This window comes from Anguilla anguilla, chromosome 1, assembly GCF_013347855.1.
Source record: "Anguilla anguilla isolate fAngAng1 chromosome 1, fAngAng1.pri, whole genome shotgun sequence".
Taxonomy (NCBI): domain Eukaryota; kingdom Metazoa; phylum Chordata; class Actinopteri; order Anguilliformes; family Anguillidae; genus Anguilla; species Anguilla anguilla.
In genome coordinates, this window is record NC_049201.1 from 65,459,500 (window position 1) to 65,479,688 (window position 20,189).

The 20,189-nt window shown below is 38.8% G+C and overlaps 1 protein-coding gene across 3 annotated transcripts in view; it reads right to left on the minus strand.

Annotated features, from left to right (window-relative positions):
* Window positions 1–20,189, minus strand: part of agmo (alkylglycerol monooxygenase) — a 46,999-nt gene that overhangs the window by 19,126 nt on the left and 7,684 nt on the right. For all 3 annotated transcript variants that reach the window (XM_035411462.1, XM_035411447.1, XM_035411454.1), the window contains exons 4-5: window positions 4,415–4,518; window positions 1,936–2,031 (exon numbers count right to left, since the gene is read on the minus strand). In XM_035411462.1, the coding sequence (XP_035267353.1) occupies window positions 1,936–2,031; window positions 4,415–4,518 (200 nt within the window). The remainder of the gene's footprint in view (window positions 1–1,935; window positions 2,032–4,414; window positions 4,519–20,189) is intronic.

Below are 20,189 nucleotides of genomic sequence, written 5' to 3' on the forward strand. Positions count from 1 at the left end.
AGATAAAAATATTTATTTGTAATTAACTCAACAAAGTTTATGTATGTGACATCCAGCTGAATTCAATTTGCTTTTGTATACTGTACCATCAGCTTGGTCCATAATGCTCACACAGTCCTTGTTGCACACAACAAAAAAATTTAATTATTTTTTCTTCAGAAAGAGCATTTTTATATTCATAGATTTTCAGTGAACTGCCACAGATGTCCTTTTTTCAGTATATTCGACATAAACAAAAAAACTGCTTATGGCACAGTTTTTTCATACAGACAAACAGAAAGAATGTCAAACTGCTATATTTAATTATGAAATTACCCCCAGATTTATATCAGTTTCCTCATCTCTATCAAGGTAGAGTGACTTTCCAATTACCTTCATTTTCAAATCATCAAATGAAGGTCATTGGATACACACTGGGAGAATTGGCAGGGATATACATTCATTTCTAAGATTCATTATTTTCATGTCTTGAATGAAAGTAGACACATCACTTCATGTTTAAATTTTGGATCTTCTAGGAAATTCATGTCAATAAATCTCTTGACATCAGAAAGATGTCTGTAAAGAGGTAAAACATTTTATCAGAAAATCATGAATTTTATGACAGGTTTCACTATTTTCCCCTTAACCACTGAAAACTGTAAAGCTGTACACCCCGTGACTTAAAATGAAAAAATATGGTCAGGCTTCTGTTTGCAAATTATTTTATAAAGACTCATTATTTTTTTATTGAACATGCACTTGATTTCATTTGTGCAACAATAAAGTATCCCACTCTGCCAGGGTAACTAAGCCAGAGAAGCAAGCTTTCAATCAGCTATAATAATGCAGAGGATCACGAAAGGTCTTGAATTTTGAGTTTTGATTACCATTATGTAAAGATTTGTCTTATGATTAATGGCTAATTAGACAAGATCACATTCTTATCGGATATAAACAATCCAATAAATGATGCATATGATTGGGCTTAACTAGTTATGCCTGTCTAAGCTGATTCAGTCTGGGATGGCTTACACAGACGTTGCACAGGGCAAGTCCAGTAAAAGTCAAATATAACAGTTAAATATTTGCATTGGAGCTTTTATACACAATTCTATTCATGCAACCATTTTTCGGAATCAAATGCAAATCTAAGCTGACAGCAGAAGCTAAGGTGGCTCCCTGTGTGTGTCTACAGCTTGTCCAACATAATTAGGGGTAACAGACATTTCAAAAACATCTGAATAAGGCTGGATCTCCACTCTGGACCATGTCATTTCAAGAACCACCTATGGACCGGATCTAATATCTCAGCAGGATATACACTATACTTCCCACAACATTTCCTACATATGGATGGTATGTCACAAACCTGACGCCTGAAAGCTGGTCTTTTCTAACAGAATCACCCCTGCTGACAATGACCAAGAAAGGAAATCACTTTGTGTGTTTTCACAACAAAAATGGGTGGGTGGCATTCGGTGATGATATTTTGATGCATTGCAGCCATATACTCATGCCATCCAGCCATATACTAATACCACACCAGCAGGAGGTTATGGGGATAGTTATAGCAATGAGGCATATGAGGTTATGCCAAGTTATATAAAAACAGGGAAATACTGCAGACTGTCAGCAAAGCGTAAAAAGCAGTCATTTCCACAACAAATCTAAACAATACAAAATGTTGAGCATGAGTTATATGGCCTTACAAAATTGAGACAAGTAACACGGGAGTTCCAGAAGTCAGTGAGCCAACTGAAACAAACCAGAGTTCAGCCCAAATACCACTAAACCCATTAACTGGACTGGTTGTTCCCAGTGTGCAAAATAGCAAACCCAATAGAGTCACTGTTAAAAGCAAGGGGCACTGCGGCTACACTTAATATGGGGCCCAATAATCAGTTTCATGTTACCATTGTGAGCTCACAAATAATTGCAGAAAACCCTCTTTACCTCTGTGTGAATCCAGAACTGGTACAGAAGATTGAATTGTACGTGGACGGCAAACACGGTGGGAGGTACAGCCAAGGCCAAAGGCAGGTGTAAAATCTGGTGTGGGGATGCAGGAAATGGTTTCATCATAAAACATGACATTTCATGAGGATGTAACCATTCTATTCATAAATTATGCAACCTGGTTTCAAAAATAACTGTGTTCAGACACCCCATGACATATGCGCACATTGGTGCAATAATTCCACACATCAGCGTGTCTTATCTCTAGTTACTAATACTGGCTCAGTATATGCAACTCTGATCTTGGGAACCCCTGAATATGCAGATTTTCCAGCAAAGTTTACTGCATGTTAGACTTAACTATTAATTGGATTCTGGTCTGACACTGACATCTCTTGACCATTAGGGACTACTGTATGTTGTTGCACCTGTATGGTTCTTCCAGGAAGGTTCTTCAGCTCATTTCTAGTCATACAGTGCCCTCCAAAAGTATACTAAGTAGAAAAAAATAAGTAAAAGTATACTGGTAGAGTGAAATTTGTTATATTTGCTATGTACTTAAGTCATTTGGATGTGAGATCAAAACATGGATATGAGACAAATGTAAAGATTTATTTCATGGTGTTTTCATGTGTGTATGTTTTACCATTTTACACAGACAGCTGATGTGATGAGTCTCTGCCCTGCCCTCCCCCCCAAAATTAAGGTAGCCGGTGAATTTAAAAGTAAGTCAAAGCAATTAGGTCTAATATTTGCTTGCATAGCCCTTGAATGGAATAATCAAATCTACAACCCACTGACATCACCAAACAGTGGGCACCTTCTTCGGAAAGGCTTTTCCAGGCCTAAACTGCGGCTGCTTTCAGTTGATCTTTGTTTCAGGGGTTTTCTGTCTTTAGTCTCCTCTTAGGGAAGTGAAATGCATGCTCAATTGGATTTAAATCAGGCGACTGATGTGGCCAGTCCAAAACTTTCCACTTTTTTTCCCAATTGAGGAATGCTTTGGTAACGTAGGAAAAGTATCCAGGGTCACTGTCTTGCTGCAGAATGAAGGGCAAGCCAATGGCATTGACAAATTTCTTTGTACATTGCCAGACAAAATCTGTCTATTCACTTCCGAATTCATCCAGCTACTGCCATCCTCTGTTATATCATTAATAAAGATGAGTGCACATGTTATAGAAGTAGCCATACATGCCCAAACCACGACACAACCTCCGCCACATTTCACAGATGAGGCGGTATGCTTTGGATCACTGGCGGTTCCTTTCTTTCTCCACAATTTTGGTTTTCCATCACTTTGGTAAATGTTTATTTTGGTATCATCTGTCTATAAAAATTTGTTTCAGAACTCTTCTGGCTCATAATTGTATTTTATTCTAATCTGGCCTTTCAATTCTTGCTGCCGAGAGGTTTGCATCTTGCAGTTTATTCAGTTCTTGAAATCTTATGCATATGGTGGATATTTTCATCCCTGGCCTCTGGAGACCACTGGTGATGTCACTGACCTTTGTTTTAGGGGTTTTTTTCACAGTTCTTAGCATTCATCTGTCATCAACTGCAGTTGTCTTCCTTGGCTGATGGTGTTTATTTCTGCGTCCACCAGGTTTCTTTCTTTGTAAAGACTTTCCAAACTGCTGTACTTAATATACCCAGTGTCCACTCTTAATTAATTGTTATGTTCTCCCACCTTACAGATTAGTTGTTTTCAGCCATAGTTACTCTGGTCTCCATGATGCAATATCTACTGGTGAAAACAAAGGGTAAATCCAAGGCTACATACTCACTGCTCTTTCGTGTGTGAACCATCCATTCAAAAGGAAACGCCGGAGCAACAGGTAGCACCTGTCAGTCATCTATTAACTTAATTTTGCACAGCTGAAAATGGGTGGACTTCACACAAAAACAGCTGTTTCTGTAAAATGGTAAAACATCTACTGTACACATGCAAACACCATGAAATAAAAACTTATTGTCTTTACTTGTCTCATATTAATCTTTTGATCTCGAATATAAATGCCTTAACCACATACCAAAATTAACTAATTTCACTCTACCGTTACCATAATTATTGAGGGCACTGTATGTGCTTCCTTAAACAAACTGGTAATATAGATGAGCATTGAGCTCACTCAAGTTAATACCAATTCAATGAAGGGCTTCATTCAGAGCACCTCTCAACATAATTTTTTTCTCAAATGATAGTGTTCAGTTAACAGCTTAATCAACCCTAAATAATTAAAAACAGGTGGAATAAAAGGCAGCATATACTTGGATTCCTGGTATCAGAATTGGGATACACTGGTCTATACTACTTCAAATATAAAAGTCATGAGATTCTAAACTTTTCTGTACAAGCTGCTTTACTGGCATTATGCTACTATAAAACAGTGATAATCAACCTTTATTTTCTTGTCTTTATTTTGGCTCTGGCAGTAATAAAATGGCCACCAGTATTTTAGTACAGTAACATTACCCATGATGCAAACTGCTGTGTCGACGACTGCCTGAGAGCTGTGGAGAGGTTGTACTCCTCTGAGCTGTGGTGAGCCTGGTGGGCCGCCCACAGGATGTTCAACTCTGTTGGTGAGGGGAAACAGGCATATAATTAGCTCTGTGCATTACATTATTGACAATACCTAAAAACCTACTTTTTATGAAAAAATGTGTAGCCAATGTCAAGACTCTTTTGAATTAACCCTGTACAGAATTAGTAACATGAATAGCAGGAGATGTGCGTGTTCATAAGAGACCCATATGAAGAACTGCAAATTGTGAACTGTGAGTAAGAATGAACTATTTCAGACATTCTATTTAACAATGGATACCATTAATTTACTAACTATGGAAATTCTTAATTTAACACCAAACATGCAAATGATTAGTCAATGCATGGGGAAACTGGCTTTGCAGAAAACAATCAGAACTTGTATAGAACACAAAGATAATCTTCTTTTAAAACTTCCTTAAAACCATAAAGTCAGAAGGAATAACACTAGCATGTGAACTCAGCTTTAATAGACTAGCTTTCTGTCAGACTCATTTTTAAGCGTTTACAATAATATGGCAGGTCATGACAGGATAATTATGAAGGAAGCATTTATATGTAGTTGCTCAGCCCAACAGAAATAACCCTACAGTTCATATTCCTCGTTTCTGTGTTGTGATATTTACGGAATTAATCTCCCTTAACTCTTACATTAATAACCAGGTGAACATGCTTGTTAAGAATAGTTGAACTTCCCAAGTTTTTCCCGGACCACCCAATCATTCTGTACACTTTGGCAAATCAGACAGTTTGGTTTTGTTAAAACTAACCTCAACTAAAACCTGGCTTCAGAACCATTTATTGCAGGTTATCTCTCAAAAATTTCATATTTTAAAAGCAGCTTCTCAAAGTTATTTAGAGCCAAAATTTGGCTGAAAAATAATGGATTAAAGTAGACATTTTACGATTCCATAACGTAACAATGAGGATGAGACACTAAACACATGAAGGACGTGTGTCGCCATTATATAAATGACTTACGAGCAGTAATGAAACAACTAGAGAATCCTCCCAAACAAAAAAGTAATAGTCTCATAATAGCACTGCCTTTAAAATGAACTGCAAAATGATTAAATTAAAATACGGCAGTACATTACATTACATTACAGGCATTTAGCAGACGCTCTTATCCTTACACAACTTTTACATAGCATTTTACATTGTATCCATTTATACAGCTGGATATATACTGAAACAATTCCGGTTAAGTACCTTGCTCAAGGGTACAACGGCAGTGTCCTTACCCGGGAATCGAACCTGCGACCTTTCGGTTACAAGCCCAGTTCCTTACCCACTGTGCTACACTCTGTCAGTAGAGGCAGTAATAGTGTAAGCCAACACACACACACACACTTATCGTGAGCAGCTTGAAAAGGTGTAGGTTAAAGAGTAGCCTCTTCCATTGTTTCATAAACACATAACCTCCATCAAAACCATCGTAAAACCCAACAATGAGATGAAACCCAGCTGAATAAACAGGCACAAGAGTGAGTGAGCCAGCGCTACTCCACAATTTCACCATCTTGAACAGCCACAGTGCTGACCTGGAAGATTCTTAGTTCTTGAAATTCTTGAAGTTCTTGAAATTCCCAGTCTAACAGGTGACTCAATATACAATGAATTTTCAAATCAGATAAATCCTAGCTAGACCAATTCTTACTTAAGAGCTTGGCCAACTTTGCATTAGCACAGATATTTCTATTAGTATAGGTGAATGAAAAATATATATATAATAATGTTTAAAGTTTAAAGACACGCTTTATTAGCAAGTCATTAGCAAGTATAATTATAAAGTGTCTAGTATGTGTCTATATAATATGCATTTGTCATGTCACTAACATTTCACTAACATTTAAGTGTTTGGGTAAAACTTCAAATACTTCTTATACTATGATTCAAACATCAAGCAATTAGCACCTAGTAGAAAGTATTCAAGGACAAGTTCCAAAGTCATTTGAGATGATCTGCATGTCCATATTCTATTTATACTCACAATGAGTCAGTCATGGCAGCCATAATCAAGGTGCTGCGATCAAACATGGGAGAAGAGGACTGAGATGCAGATGAGCAGTTGGGTTCATCAACAAAGGGGCACAATACTGGCACTTTGCACAATAGTAAAATTCTCACCTTTATTATAACAGCACCAATCACATGGCTAATGTTAATCTTAAACAAAAGAAAGTCACATATGCTGCCTGGAATGTCCCATTGGTCACAATGTCTGCGCAAAGGGAAAAAATGTGATATCAAAAGTAATAAAAGGCACGTTGTGCTTCATGCCAGACATTTATGTGTGCTTTTACACTTCCTCTCATCAAACCGTACCCAGGAATGAAATAATGTCCCCCGTTAAAAAACACAGAGAGCAGATAATTCAACCATTGTTTCATTCCATGATGCTTTTTTCATTTTCTGGGCAGAGTGGCGCAAGATTGATGCAGGGTGTCACTGGTAGGAAGCATGAGCTGCTAGGCTTCGTTGCAATCCATGTCCTCATCCTGTAGCTCGGCAGGATACTGCATAGTTTGGCAGCAGATATTCAGATGGGAAGGCCTTTAATGATGAGAACGAACACCGCAGAAACCCTTTCCCACAAAGAAGAAACAGTGAAGCCTGCACATACTGTGTGTTGAGTTGGTTGTTGTTTTTTTTTCAGAAATCCACAGAAATATTTTCTGTACACCATTACTACCCAAACAAATGAGATTCATACAACTGGCTGCACAAATCCTGCTATCTGTAGATCCTCACACCTTATTTGAAATAAATATGTACTGAAATTGCTGTTCAGTACTGTACTCATTTACCACAGATTCATATGCTGGAAATCATTTTACGCTTCACTTGTTCAACTGCTGTCCAAGAGGGTCACTGCCTGGCAGATATTTAAAATGCCTAGAGTGGGGTCCTGAGAGAAAGCAAAATCCAAGGAAATCATCTTGTTGGATGTGGATTTCTTTAACTGGTATGTCCAAGGTGCATCAGGAAAAATGGTATTGCACAATAAACATCCAAAGCTTTCCCACAGCCCCTTATATTTTCCTAGATAGTGGTATAACTTCACTTTAAAAGCTTTCATGTGCTGTAGAACATACTGAAGGTTGACAATATGCTATGTCATCCAAAAACATGACAGAGAGGTGGCAAAAAAAAATGTTTATATATATTTTAAAAATATATATTTACAACACTGCCATTTAAGACCCTCACATTATCATTGTGTGAAGTCTCCATCTATATACTCAAAAGCATAAAACTAATTTACCATGACTGTCAGCAAGGCTGTTATCACTTCCTAGACTTAGAACATGCCAGATTAAGCATGCACTGTCTACAGTACCTGTATCAACATTCATTGCCAGCTCAGGATGTGTAATTTAACACATACACAAAATCTGCACATACAGGGGTTTCAGGATGTATCTGAAGAGGTTTATTTAATGCCACTTCAAACCCACAACGGATCATGGTATTTTCCCTTAAAATATAACCGACAAGTTGGGAAGCTCAGAACCACACAAAAAAGGACTAGCACAAAACTACACAAATAATCATTCCATAAAAATGCAAGTCTCTGTGGTTCGAGTGTAGAGGGCTTTCAATGGAGCATTGACTTTCAATCTGCTGAGTGACTGGAGACCGTGTCACTCATGCAATCAATGGAGTGTAAAGGCTTTTGGTATTTGGAACATGAGGTCCTTACATGAGGCGCCAACTTAAACAGCAAGAGTACCCCAGGATGCTGGACAAACCATTTTCTGTCATCGCAATACTTCACGCTGTCTCCACTCCCTGGGCAGGAACACAGAGAGTTCACTTTGGACACTGTGTAGACCTTCTCAAAACTCCTGTTTACAAAAGCACTTTAACAACGGTCTTCACTGTAACCTCAGTCATTCCTCTGCCTCAGTTGCAGTATGGTAGGAGGATTAAGGAAAGTGCCTCAGTATAGCATGAATCTCAGAAGACAAACCGTTCATACTACATACAAGCAAAAAGGGGAAATAATAAACTCATATTTACAGTAGGAACTCTACTATCCGACACCCTCGGGGAAAAAGTTATGCTGGAAAGTAGAAAATTCCAGATAGCAGAGCATGCTCCAAAGACAATGTAGGATCCATATTAGTCCAGTATTTTTGTTGTTTAAAGCCAATTTATTATTTTACTGCTCAAGGGCCCCATCTGCTCACCCAACAACTTTACTACACCTGATATTTTCAAAGAAAAACAGACATTTTACAAACTATCCTCACAAATCTGAAATGGTAAATGGACCGCATTTATATAGCGCTTTTATCCAAAGCGCTTTACAATTGATGCCTCTCATTCGCCAGAGCAGTTAGGGGTTAGGTGTCTTGCTCAAGGACACTTCGACACGCCCAGGGCGGGGTTTGAACCGGCAACCCTCCGACTGCCAGACAATCGGTCTTACCTCCTGAGCTATGTCGCCCCTGAAAGAAAATGAAGGTACAAAAATACACATTCGGTGTTGGGCTAGTGGCATATTTGCTTACTAAGCTCCTGATCAGTGCACCTGGGTGTATTTATTTTGTTTAATTACTATTTTTTAAATTACATATTATTAACTATTCCATCACCCCCACCTGTGAGTCTGTGGGAGAGGAGTTCTGTGGGATGATTGCATAGCTCACTTTGGGGGGAAATACAGGACGGAAATGCACATGGCCCAAAAATTCCAGAACATTTTCAGAAAGTAGATTATCAGATATTAGAGGTTTTACTGCATATATATATATAGACCTGAAAATGTTTATCATTTATTTATTCTTTTTCAGCATTTATTTTAATTTATTTTAGAAAAAACTTCTGTTACACCATGACAACATTTCTGTGCATGTAGGTACAATTTTTGCAACTGCAATTTTAAATGTATAAATATACAGAAAAACGAATATAAAATCATCTGAACATATGCTACAAACAATAATAATGAAAAATGCATAGTGTTTGGGTAAAGAAAGCAGGTAAACCATATCATCTTAATGCAGTTCCTTTCTGCTACTCTTAGAGGGAACACAAACACATGAATGGGTGTTCATAGTTTTCCCCATTTTCACCACTCCCCAATCATCAACTACAATGATTTTTCTGGAATCCACCATAGATTTTCACTGTTAAGCTTAAACGTTCATTCATACACTGAAGGGGACAACAGAAATAGAAGGTACCATGGGACTGCATGAGAAGAAGACCTACAACATGGAGAGCCCTCCTTTAAACAAACAGAGCACATGAGGGCAGCACAATTCAAGCCTGCAGGCTCAGAGAGAACAAGTGAGATCACTCATCGCCCCATGCAGACACAGTCAACATCAGCAGGGAGGGAGAGAGATGCACAGGGAGAGATGCACAGAGAGAAAGAGAGAGAGAGAGAGAGAGAGAGAGAGAGAGAGAGAGAGAGGGATACAGAGAAAGAAAGGGAGAGAGAGAGAGTGAGCATGGCTGAGTGTTAGCCATTGTTGATATTATTGCAGAGTCCCAGAGGTGTTACTCCCTTGTACAGAGCCTTCCACATCCTGACCAGTTTGATTCTTTTGTCCGCCCTCCAACCTGCACAGCCAGGAACTTCCAGTCAGAGTGAAGATTTATGAAGCCCTCGCCGTCAGGATTAACCCTGCTGCATCGGGAGAGGATTCCTTCTTAAAACAATAACATCCAGCCGCCCCTCTGTGGGGAAGGCCCTCCGCGGGACTGACGCGATCTGTTTGTCTTGACAACTGCTGCTGTCTGCCCAATTGCTAGCCTGTGAAGGCTGCTCTCCACAGTACTGGACCCACACCCTTCACACACATACATCCACTCTTCATCACCACAGTCAACTGACCACTCCACCAACTCTACAGCACCAAGAACCCAGTATGACATCATCATTATGTCCAATTGACCTCAACCTAAATGTCCACAAGCACCCATTACATGAAAGAATTCTTGGGTGCTAGAGCCATTAGCATCCCTTCAGTCTGCAGCTTGTTGAATAAAATAACAGAACTCCACACATATGAAATAAAGCTTGTGTGTTTGTAAAACATGCAGAAGTGGAAAAAATGCTTTTGACCTTTTTTTTCAATGTTGGGAGGTCACAAAACCTCAGCTGTGAAATCATTCCAATTGGTCTGATTCTTGTCAGATTTTGAACTTCGCACTTCAGTTACCTCATTACAGAAGGCTAGACATCAACGCAGTGTTTACTTTTCATCTCATGCCAGATCACCTTCCTTCCTACACATATGCGTACTCTGGAAAATTGAACATATGTCTGATAAATCATGTGTGTAGAGGGAGTGGCAGCGATGAGAGGCTATGCAAAGCCAGCTCCAGATGCAGCCACAGGATTAGCACAGAGGCCTCTTTCAGTATTCAGAAGAGTGTCACACTCATACATATCACGCGCCAGACGTAAACACGCATTAAAACAGCAACTCATTACACAAAAGCATTGTACATCCTAACCATGTCCGACAGCGGCAACACTCCAACACCAAGAGCTTCATCCCGCAGCTCAGATGCCACAAAGACCATCACTCTGGGCAATTCCTAGAAGACACACCCCAAACAGTATTTGTTTTGATGTGACAAGGGATGATAAGGGCTCTTCCAGAAGATCCAGGCCATGCAGAAAGGAGAAAGAAACATACTGTGGCTATGCACTGTTAACTCACATCCACTTTTAAAGAGAAACAATCACACGCAAAATCTATTCCATTCCACAAAGGTCATGCATACCTTGTGCCCCGAAACAATGAGATCATAAGGAAAGTAAATCACATTATATTTTCTGTGGCGTTCGTATATAGTACTCCTTACACTTGCACTTACACAGCCAAACCCTTTCTTTTCTGTTTAAATGATTGCAAGTGCACCCTGTCCATTTCAATCTAGCTTACTCTTTATAAAATCATCCCTTAAAATGTGTAAAAATGAATCCTCCAATGGACCAACTTAAATCACTAAGAAAATCCTTTTCAGAATGTTCACAAACATGAATGAGAGCAACAGGCTGTTAAGATCATGATTGTCCAAAAGAAGATTAAGTATTCTGTATGCAACAATGGTAAAAGAGACTGGTTACAGAAGCATTTTACTCTTCTATTATTACTTATGCTTATAGGTTCAGAGGTTGCATCCTCCACTGATTAATTTTAATGAAATGTTCATAATTCAATGCTACTGTATTTCTCTCTCAGGATTTATACTTTTGGGCTTTGAAACCACTTATATCTGCTCTTTTCTCATGTTTTCTAAACAATTATATGCAGAAAAATTATATATTTGCTAAGTGTATATGATACCTCTTTAATTAAAGAATGCCTGTCTTCATCTATAAGTTTGTTTAAATGCTTAATTTCCATGGTTATTTAATTGGCACAGGGATACCTGTCACAAGGCTAATTCTTTAACATACTGCCCCAGTATAAGAAGGGGTGCCACGAGGCAAGGCTGCTATGGGCCCATCTTCTCATGCACAATTTGCACTTAGAACCAGAAGCTGATCCGAGGTCAAGAAAAAAATGCCCAAAAATAGTCGTTCTCTTGAACGCGAGCTGTTATTTGCCCAATTCCTCGAGAGGACAAGGACAAACAGAAACACCACAACTGTCAGCACCTCGGCCTCTTTTACAGGCCTCAGATTCCTGACCAGGCTTTGCATTCTGCAGCCCGGTTGCAATGCTACAATACATGAACATAGTCTGATTCATTTTCAGCATCTTATTCAGAGTTACAAACATATAGTCCTTTCGTCTTGATCTTTTTACTGAAGAAATTAAGGTTAACTACCTTACTCAAGGGTAGCATCCAAACCCACAACCTTTGAGCTACAAGTCAAGTTCCCTAACCATTATATTACACTGCTGCCTCATTGGTATTATTGAAATCATTGTTCTATCATTGTTTTTGGTGCACATCTTCAGCACATGAAAGGATGAAAGGATGCTATCACTTCCCTCTAGGAAAGCTGTGGTGGCATCTCCGCAGGCCCCGCCCACATGACGCCGTGCCAGCAGCCGGGCGGTTGGAAAGCCGGCGACGCGGCTGCAGTATGTGGTATGCTGGCAGCGGGGAACGAGGGATGGTGAGGACAAACAGGGCCGAGGAGTGGAAAAAACAAGGGGCGCTCTTGGAAAATCACGCAGGGCCTGGAAAAAATTCATAGCTGAATGAAAAAGCCAAGGGGGAAAAAATGTGACTTGAAGTCAGGAAAAGCCTGCCAAGCCCCCAGGAAGACATGAATGCCAAAGTTACGAGGCTGTGCATATGCTTCGTTTACTTTAGCAATTGAACTGGTGGACCAGAAACCAAACCATACAGGCCACTAAGCAGTTACAGTACGTAACACAGGTCAGGCAAAAACAACAGATTCTGTAATCTGTAATTCTGCTGATAGATAAATGGACCCAGTGATAATAATTTTTAGTTAACAAAACTGAACTTGAAATTATTTCATTACCATGCCCTCTGTGTGTACGTGTGTACCATGCCCTCTCTGTGTACGTTATTGAGGAGCTCATCAAATTCTTATTATCACATGAGCCTCGCTGAAAGAACTTTGGTTTTTCTATGACCACTGGTCTACGGTTGTAACACAAGGATGTTGCACCTTTCAATGTGTGCTTGATCTCTCAACCAGGTTGCTAATATCGGAAGTCATTTTTTCACATTGACAGAAGTTTCTCTGCTCAACCAGTCACTCTGTTGTTGTTGATTTAGAATCACTTGAAATTTACTGACCACAGTAAGTCCTGAGTGGATTCTGCAACACATACACATACAGTGAGCTCCATAATGTAAAAGACATATTTTCTCTTGATTTAGCTCTGTACTCCACAATTTTTAATTTTTAATGAAACAATTTAGTATGCGCTCTCAGTTACTATTTAAGGGTATATGTATACATTTTGGTTTCACCAAGGAGACATTACAGCAGTTTTTATGCATAGTCCCCCCATTTCAGAGCATCATGATGTTTGGGACAAATGGAATCACACGTGTTTCTGATTAGTTGAGTGTGTTCAATTGCTTCCTTAGTGCAGGTATAAGAGAGCTTTAAATATCTAATATTGATTGCCTTTGTAGTCTGTTATTGGCATGAGGATGAGAGTTGTGCCAATGAAAGTCAAGGAAGCTGTTAAGAGGCCAAGAAATAAGAAAAAATCTTCTTGAAAAATAAGAAGAAATCTTGGCCAAATCAGCCAAATGTTAGGCTTACAAAAACCAACCGTTTGGAACATCACTAAGAATAAAGAGAGCACTGGTGAGCTCAAAAATCACGAAGGGCCTGGTAGGTCAAGCATTGAATTCTCACTATAAAGAATAAGAAACCCAGAAAGCTGTCCTACATATCAGAAACACTCTTCAAGAGGCAGGCCTGGATGTGTCAGTACCTACTGTCTGCAAAAGAATTCACAAAGATAACTACAGAGATTACAGTGCAAGATGCAAACCAGTTGTTAGCCACAAAAAGAGGATGGTCAGGTTATAGTTCGCTAAGTACCTAAAGGAGCCTGCAGAGCACTGGAAAAAGGATTGACTGGCCAAGTCAATCATCCAATCTGAATCCAAATGAACATGTGCTTCATATGCATAATGGAAGCTTAAGGCAACTAGCCACTAAAACAAGCAGGAGCTGAAGATGCAATATTCAATTCAGTATCACCTAGATTTCATTCTTGAACCGTTAGACCTAAATAATAATACAGCACAAAAGCACTGAATCGTTATGCCTTTGGATTTAAAATAAACTAGATTTAGGCTATATTTATTTTAATCTGAATTGAAATGTGTGTCATACAGACTAGCTGGATACCATTTATTCACTTAAAAAGTAATCACAGCTTATTAATTGAAACAATTAATAATGAGCTCATTAAGCATGCCAGGCTAGAGTTGTGTTTCCTCCTCAAAGCTGCCTTGCAATAAAATAAGGCTGAAGCCAGCAATTCTGAACATGAGGTATTGATTTAGTTTAAGACCTCCCACCCACCATCCATCACTGCTTTCATTCTGCAATACATGCACAATACAGGCACCAATACAGGGTGTTCTATGTTGTAATGCACTACCCTAGCCGAGACAGCTTATATACTGCACAGTTCAAAACCTGTTTCATCTTGTCAAACATATTTATCAAAAATTAGTCAGTAAGGCTATGACTTAACCTTTTCCCGTTACTAAAATCCATTCAGTGTACGCACAGACAATCTCTTCACAAATCTGCTTGCTCAGTACAGTATGTACCATAATTGCTTATTGTGAACCACTGCCGTTCCATATCAGAATCAATGAATGTCACAATCCAAAGGTTGCATCTGCCCTTACTGCAGACCAGTAAAATTGTGGTTTCTCTTTGCGTTAGCACTTCTGAACCATGTTTAAAAGAGCAGTATGCTCAAAGCAGTGGACCAAGTTTTTTATTTTAATTCACTAAAGATATACTGTGTATACAGGAATTTCTATGTAAATACCATGCCCAAAGCAATGAATAACCATGGAGTGCCCAAAGATTTTCATGTCTCCAGAGTAGGCCTTTCTGTTTCTTTGGAGTGGTCTGCCCAGACTTAGGGCTAAAGTAATTCATGCCCAATAAAGCTGGTCTCAGAGAATAACAGGCAGAGTTTTCACTTTGAAAGTACTCCACTGGCTTAATGCTTTGTAGTTTCCTTTTCAGAATAATGAGGGCTTCCTTTCAAGTGCATGGCCTGAGAGAGGAAAATATGGTATAGCAGTGAAAAAAACAATGAAATGAAACACAGTATGTTTTACAATGGTACTAATTAAGAGAGGGCACATTATCTTTTACATTGTATCTGTCATGGGTTTATTTAGAATATATTTAGATTTTTTATTTAAATCTATTATCAGTTTCACTACACTGAATTGTAAGTTGCATACAAATTCCCAATCATACTGTGAAAATGTTAGCTCTGGCTTAAATCTGATCCCCCTTTCCTTCAGGAATGTGGCATGAATCTGAAAACCTGAACTGTAACATCCAATTATGTGCTGCATGACCTAAAAACCAATAGCAGCTACTTCACTGACATGGAAATGAATCTCATATTCATCGTATCTTAATAGAATTAAAATATATTAATATTAATTTTATATTGTCTCCTGAAGATTTTAAGGATATATGGTCCTAGAAGTCCAGCTGGTTTTGATACGTTTCATTATTTGTATTACATATTTATTTTAAACATTATCCAAAGCTGTTTGAGTCGACAGAGCAGTCTCTGTCCCTGCCTAAGAATGCTTCCTTGCTTTGTCAGACATGTCCCAGCCCAAGGAGGATACTGCAGCAATAGAAGCGCCTACAACTGAGCACTATCAACTGGTTGAAGAACAAGATAAATAAAAGATCCTAAAAACCAAAGATGGAAGAACATTTATTTGCCTGATTTGCCCCGATTTCATAGAATGCCAATGTTGGCTGGAATTCCACTGCAATTCACAGGTCAAAGTGTGACACAAGCACAAGCACTAAAAATGAACTTGTAATAGTTTGACGATGTATAACACAAATGTAGCGGAGTCTGATACAAGGGCACCACTTCAACAGACCTCAGCCTCTCACTGCATTTCATCTCAACCTACTCAGTTTATCAGGCAAGAACCTGCAATGAACATGAATTGCAACTATGAATGCAAAAATAGAACAATATACCATCATTGATGGTTTAGAATGTAATGTATCATTCAAAGTTTTCATACTTCTGAAAAAAGTGCAAAAAGCATTGGTGACACAATTCCTCACTTCTAATTAAATTCAATTAAAATGTATTTAATTAATTTAATTAATTTAATTATTTTAATTAATTTAATTTAATTTAATTTAATTTAATGCAAAAGTTAATGTATTTAAATATATTTTCCTATATCAATAACTGTACTGTACAGTAACTCTGGATTTGAGGTCATTTAATATTACGTAGCTTGAGGGTAAATCATAGAGCAATTTTACATTTTTTGAAATTTCTTTTTGGACATTAGTGGTTCTGACAGTTAAAATAATATCCAAACTCATGGATTCAGAAATTTCCTGAGAATTGCTATTCAAACAATAGACTGTCAAAAAATTCCTAGACAAACTGAAAGTTATTTCCTTCTCTGTTAGTACGGTAAATTGCCGAGGTGGGCGTCACCAGACCTTAGGGACCAAGACTCTAAATCTCTGATAGCTTTTACATCTGCATTAGTTTCAGATTATGACCTGATGTTCCAGTGCGATTTGAATCCTGATTCAAACGAGGACGTCAGTTGAAAAATGACGGTGCGGCTCAAAGATGGTCTGGGGGCTGGGGCAGCCTTCTTCTGGTGCAGACTGCAGAAAAAGCCAGAGTGTCTGCTGATGCAATCTGGCTTTTGACCATCCCTGTGACTTTTTACATTCATTTAAGATAAGCAGCTAATATGGCATTTTAAAAAAAAATCTAGTGACATTTCAGCAATTTTGAGTTATCCGTAACATCCAGTGATAGATGTGGTCTTATATCACTCTATCACTTCTATCACTCAGCCGTGTGATGCCGTCATTAAAGTTATCGAGTGAGATGTTCATTTTAAAATCTACAACAAACCCCTATCTTTTCCCCAAGCCTTTTTTCCATGTTACTAGGGTGATCCATTAATGGATACTACACAGTATATACAATATTATTGGGGATTTGTGTTTCATTTGTGTAAGTCTAAGTTTTACAACTACAGTGTCAATATGACAGAAAAATTACCACCAACTTTTTTCATAAAGGTCTCATTGGGTTACAAGTGAAATCAGGTGGAACCAGCCTAAAATATCCCAAGTGAAGTATCGTAGTAGCCTAGGCTACTCAAAGTTGGCACAAACGGACCACATGGCAGAGTTTGGGCCAGATAGATAAAAACTCCTTTAAAAAATAATGTTGAGTGTTGCTTCATTAATCTGTTGGGAGGTAACTGTTGAATACCTCTACAAGATGGACATTTACTCCTGCTTTTAACATCATATGTGATGGTTGTAAATTTCAACCGGCAGGCCTCAACAACCACTTCTACATACATAAGTATTAGGAATTTGAGTTGATGATTTCAATGTCATGGATTAAAATGGAAAAAAGGAAACCATGGAGATCTGTGGCCATGCTGGGCCCTGACACCCCATACATAGGTTTGTGTTCTCTTCAGAGACAAACTCAGCAGGAGGTGGGACCCATAGATTGTATGCCTAGATTACAGTATCAGTGTGAGGTTTAATTACACCTCCTTTCATGTTTGTGGAGGGGAAAACAGGTAGCATTCTTACATAAGCCGCTTTTCCACCAAAAGTACCCAGAGCTTTTAGTCCCAGGAACTACTTTTCAAGGAACTAAAAGGTTCCTTCAGCCCATTGTTGTCTGTGTTTCCACCGCGGTCTAAAGTCCTGCGAAGATTAGGCAAATTAGCCCACTGACGTATGAAAAAGCGACGTTGTCGTCGGTCCATCTGTCCTATGATTTCTTCTGTAACCCCTTACTACCACTGAAGTAGCCTACATTATTTTCTAATAACCGGGACAGCCCGGAGGGGTTTATTCCACTTAAGCCGCGTTTCCACCAAAATTACCCGGAACTTTCAGTCCCAGGAACTACTTTACCAGGAACTAAAAGGTTCCTTCAGCCAATGGTTGTCTGCGTTTCCACCGGGGTCTAAAGTACCGCGAAGATTAGGCAAATTAGCCCACTGACGTTGTCGTCGGTCCATCTGTCATATGATTTCTTCTGTAACCCCATACTACCACCGAAGTAGCCTACATTATTTTCTAATAACCGGGACAGCCCGGAGGGGTTTATTCCACTTATATACAACGGGTTACCAACAATGACTATATATGGTTACTTTTGTATTTATTGATTTTCATATATCCTCTCAAACACATTAATTAACAGCAGAAAACATGCACACGTTGTAAACAATTTGCTGTTTTATTACTTTCTCGTTGTCAATTCCATATAGGCTAATCGCAAAATGACAAGAATAGAACGAAAACTCGGACTTGCGTGAAAATGTAAATTAGTAGTGGTACAGCCACCGTTTGCTTTCCTTCGAAGTTACTGCTAGCCGAGCAGCGAAGTGTGCCCTCCAGATGCAAACCATGCACCATAAATGAGTCCATAGTCTTCCTGGTCTTTTCGTGGAATTGAAAAATGGCAGTAAAATTGAGTAAAATTACGGCAGTCTGAAAAAGCTAAAGCGAAGATTACTAGAATTAACCTGTTATTTTACCCGGATAAAAAGTGCGGAAGGTGATTTCCAGTTTGCTTGTACTGTATCACCAATGTTAATTATGCAGAACTACCGCATACCTCACATAACTGTATCAAACGTTTTGAGTCAATTACAACGGGCTAACAAAGAAAATCCGGAAGAAAATATTCAGCAACCGAATTAATCCGTTTGAATGTTTTGGTAGCCTACGTAATATGCTGTCCCAGCACGAATGCTTAGCATTTTATAAAACGAATACTAAAGCAAGAAAAGAACAGAAGAGCACACGTTATAATTCCAAGACGTTGACAGGTTATAACCAAAAGTAGGCTACTGCGCCGCATAACATACAAGTTTGATTTGAAGTTATTATGAAAATAAATTGGTTTGCCGCTGCATATTTTCAAACATGGCGGGTAATGGCGGAAAATAAATACAACACAAATGCTACGAGTACTCGACCAATCAGAAATGTTCAGCGCTGCAAGCTCCACCCAAAAGGTTCCTGTACTTTCGGAAAGTACTACCCCCCGAGCAGGAACGTTTTGGGGGGTAAAACAAAGCCCCCAGAACTAAATTTAGACCCTAGTTCCTGCGGTGGAAACGCACTGAGTTCCTCAAAAGGTTCCTAGTTCCGGGGTATAGTTCCTGCGGTGGAAACGCGGCTTTATATACAACAGGTTACCAACAATGACTATATATGGTTACTTTTGTATTTATTGATTTTTATCGATTTAATCACCTGGAATTGAAATATTCTTCTGCAGCCGTTTGGGCATATTTTACCGTTGTCAAGCAAAACTGTCGTTGGTAGTTGAACTTGACCGTTGTTATGCAACAAATAGGATATAACAGGACAATAGTCAGATTGTAACTGTTTTATATACCCTCTCAAACACATTCCTTATGTTTTTATGCGAACATTCATGTCTTGACATCCGAGGCGACAGAATGCATTCACATTTCCAATATAACTGGCAACAACAGCAGAAAACATGCACACGTTGTAAACAATTTGCTGTTTGATTACTTCCTCATCGTCAATTCCATATAGGCTAATCGCAAAATGACAAGAATAGAACGAAAACTCGGACTCGGAAAACTCGTGAAAATTTAAATTAGCAGTGGTACAGCTACCGTTTGCTTTCCTTCAAAGTTACTGCTAGCCGAGCAGCGAAGTGTGCCCTCCAGATGCGAACCATGCACCATAAATTAGTCCATAGTCTTCCTGATCTTTTTGTGGAATTGAAGAATGGCAGAGTAAAATTACGGCAGTCTGAAAAAGATAAAGGGACGATTACTAGAATTAACCTGTTATTTTACCCTGACAAAAAGTGCGGAAGGTGATTTCCAATTTGCTTTTACTGTATCACCAATGTGAATTACGCAGAACTACCGCAAACCTCACATAACTGTGTCAAACGTTTTGAGTCAATTACAACGGGCTAACAAAGAAAATCCG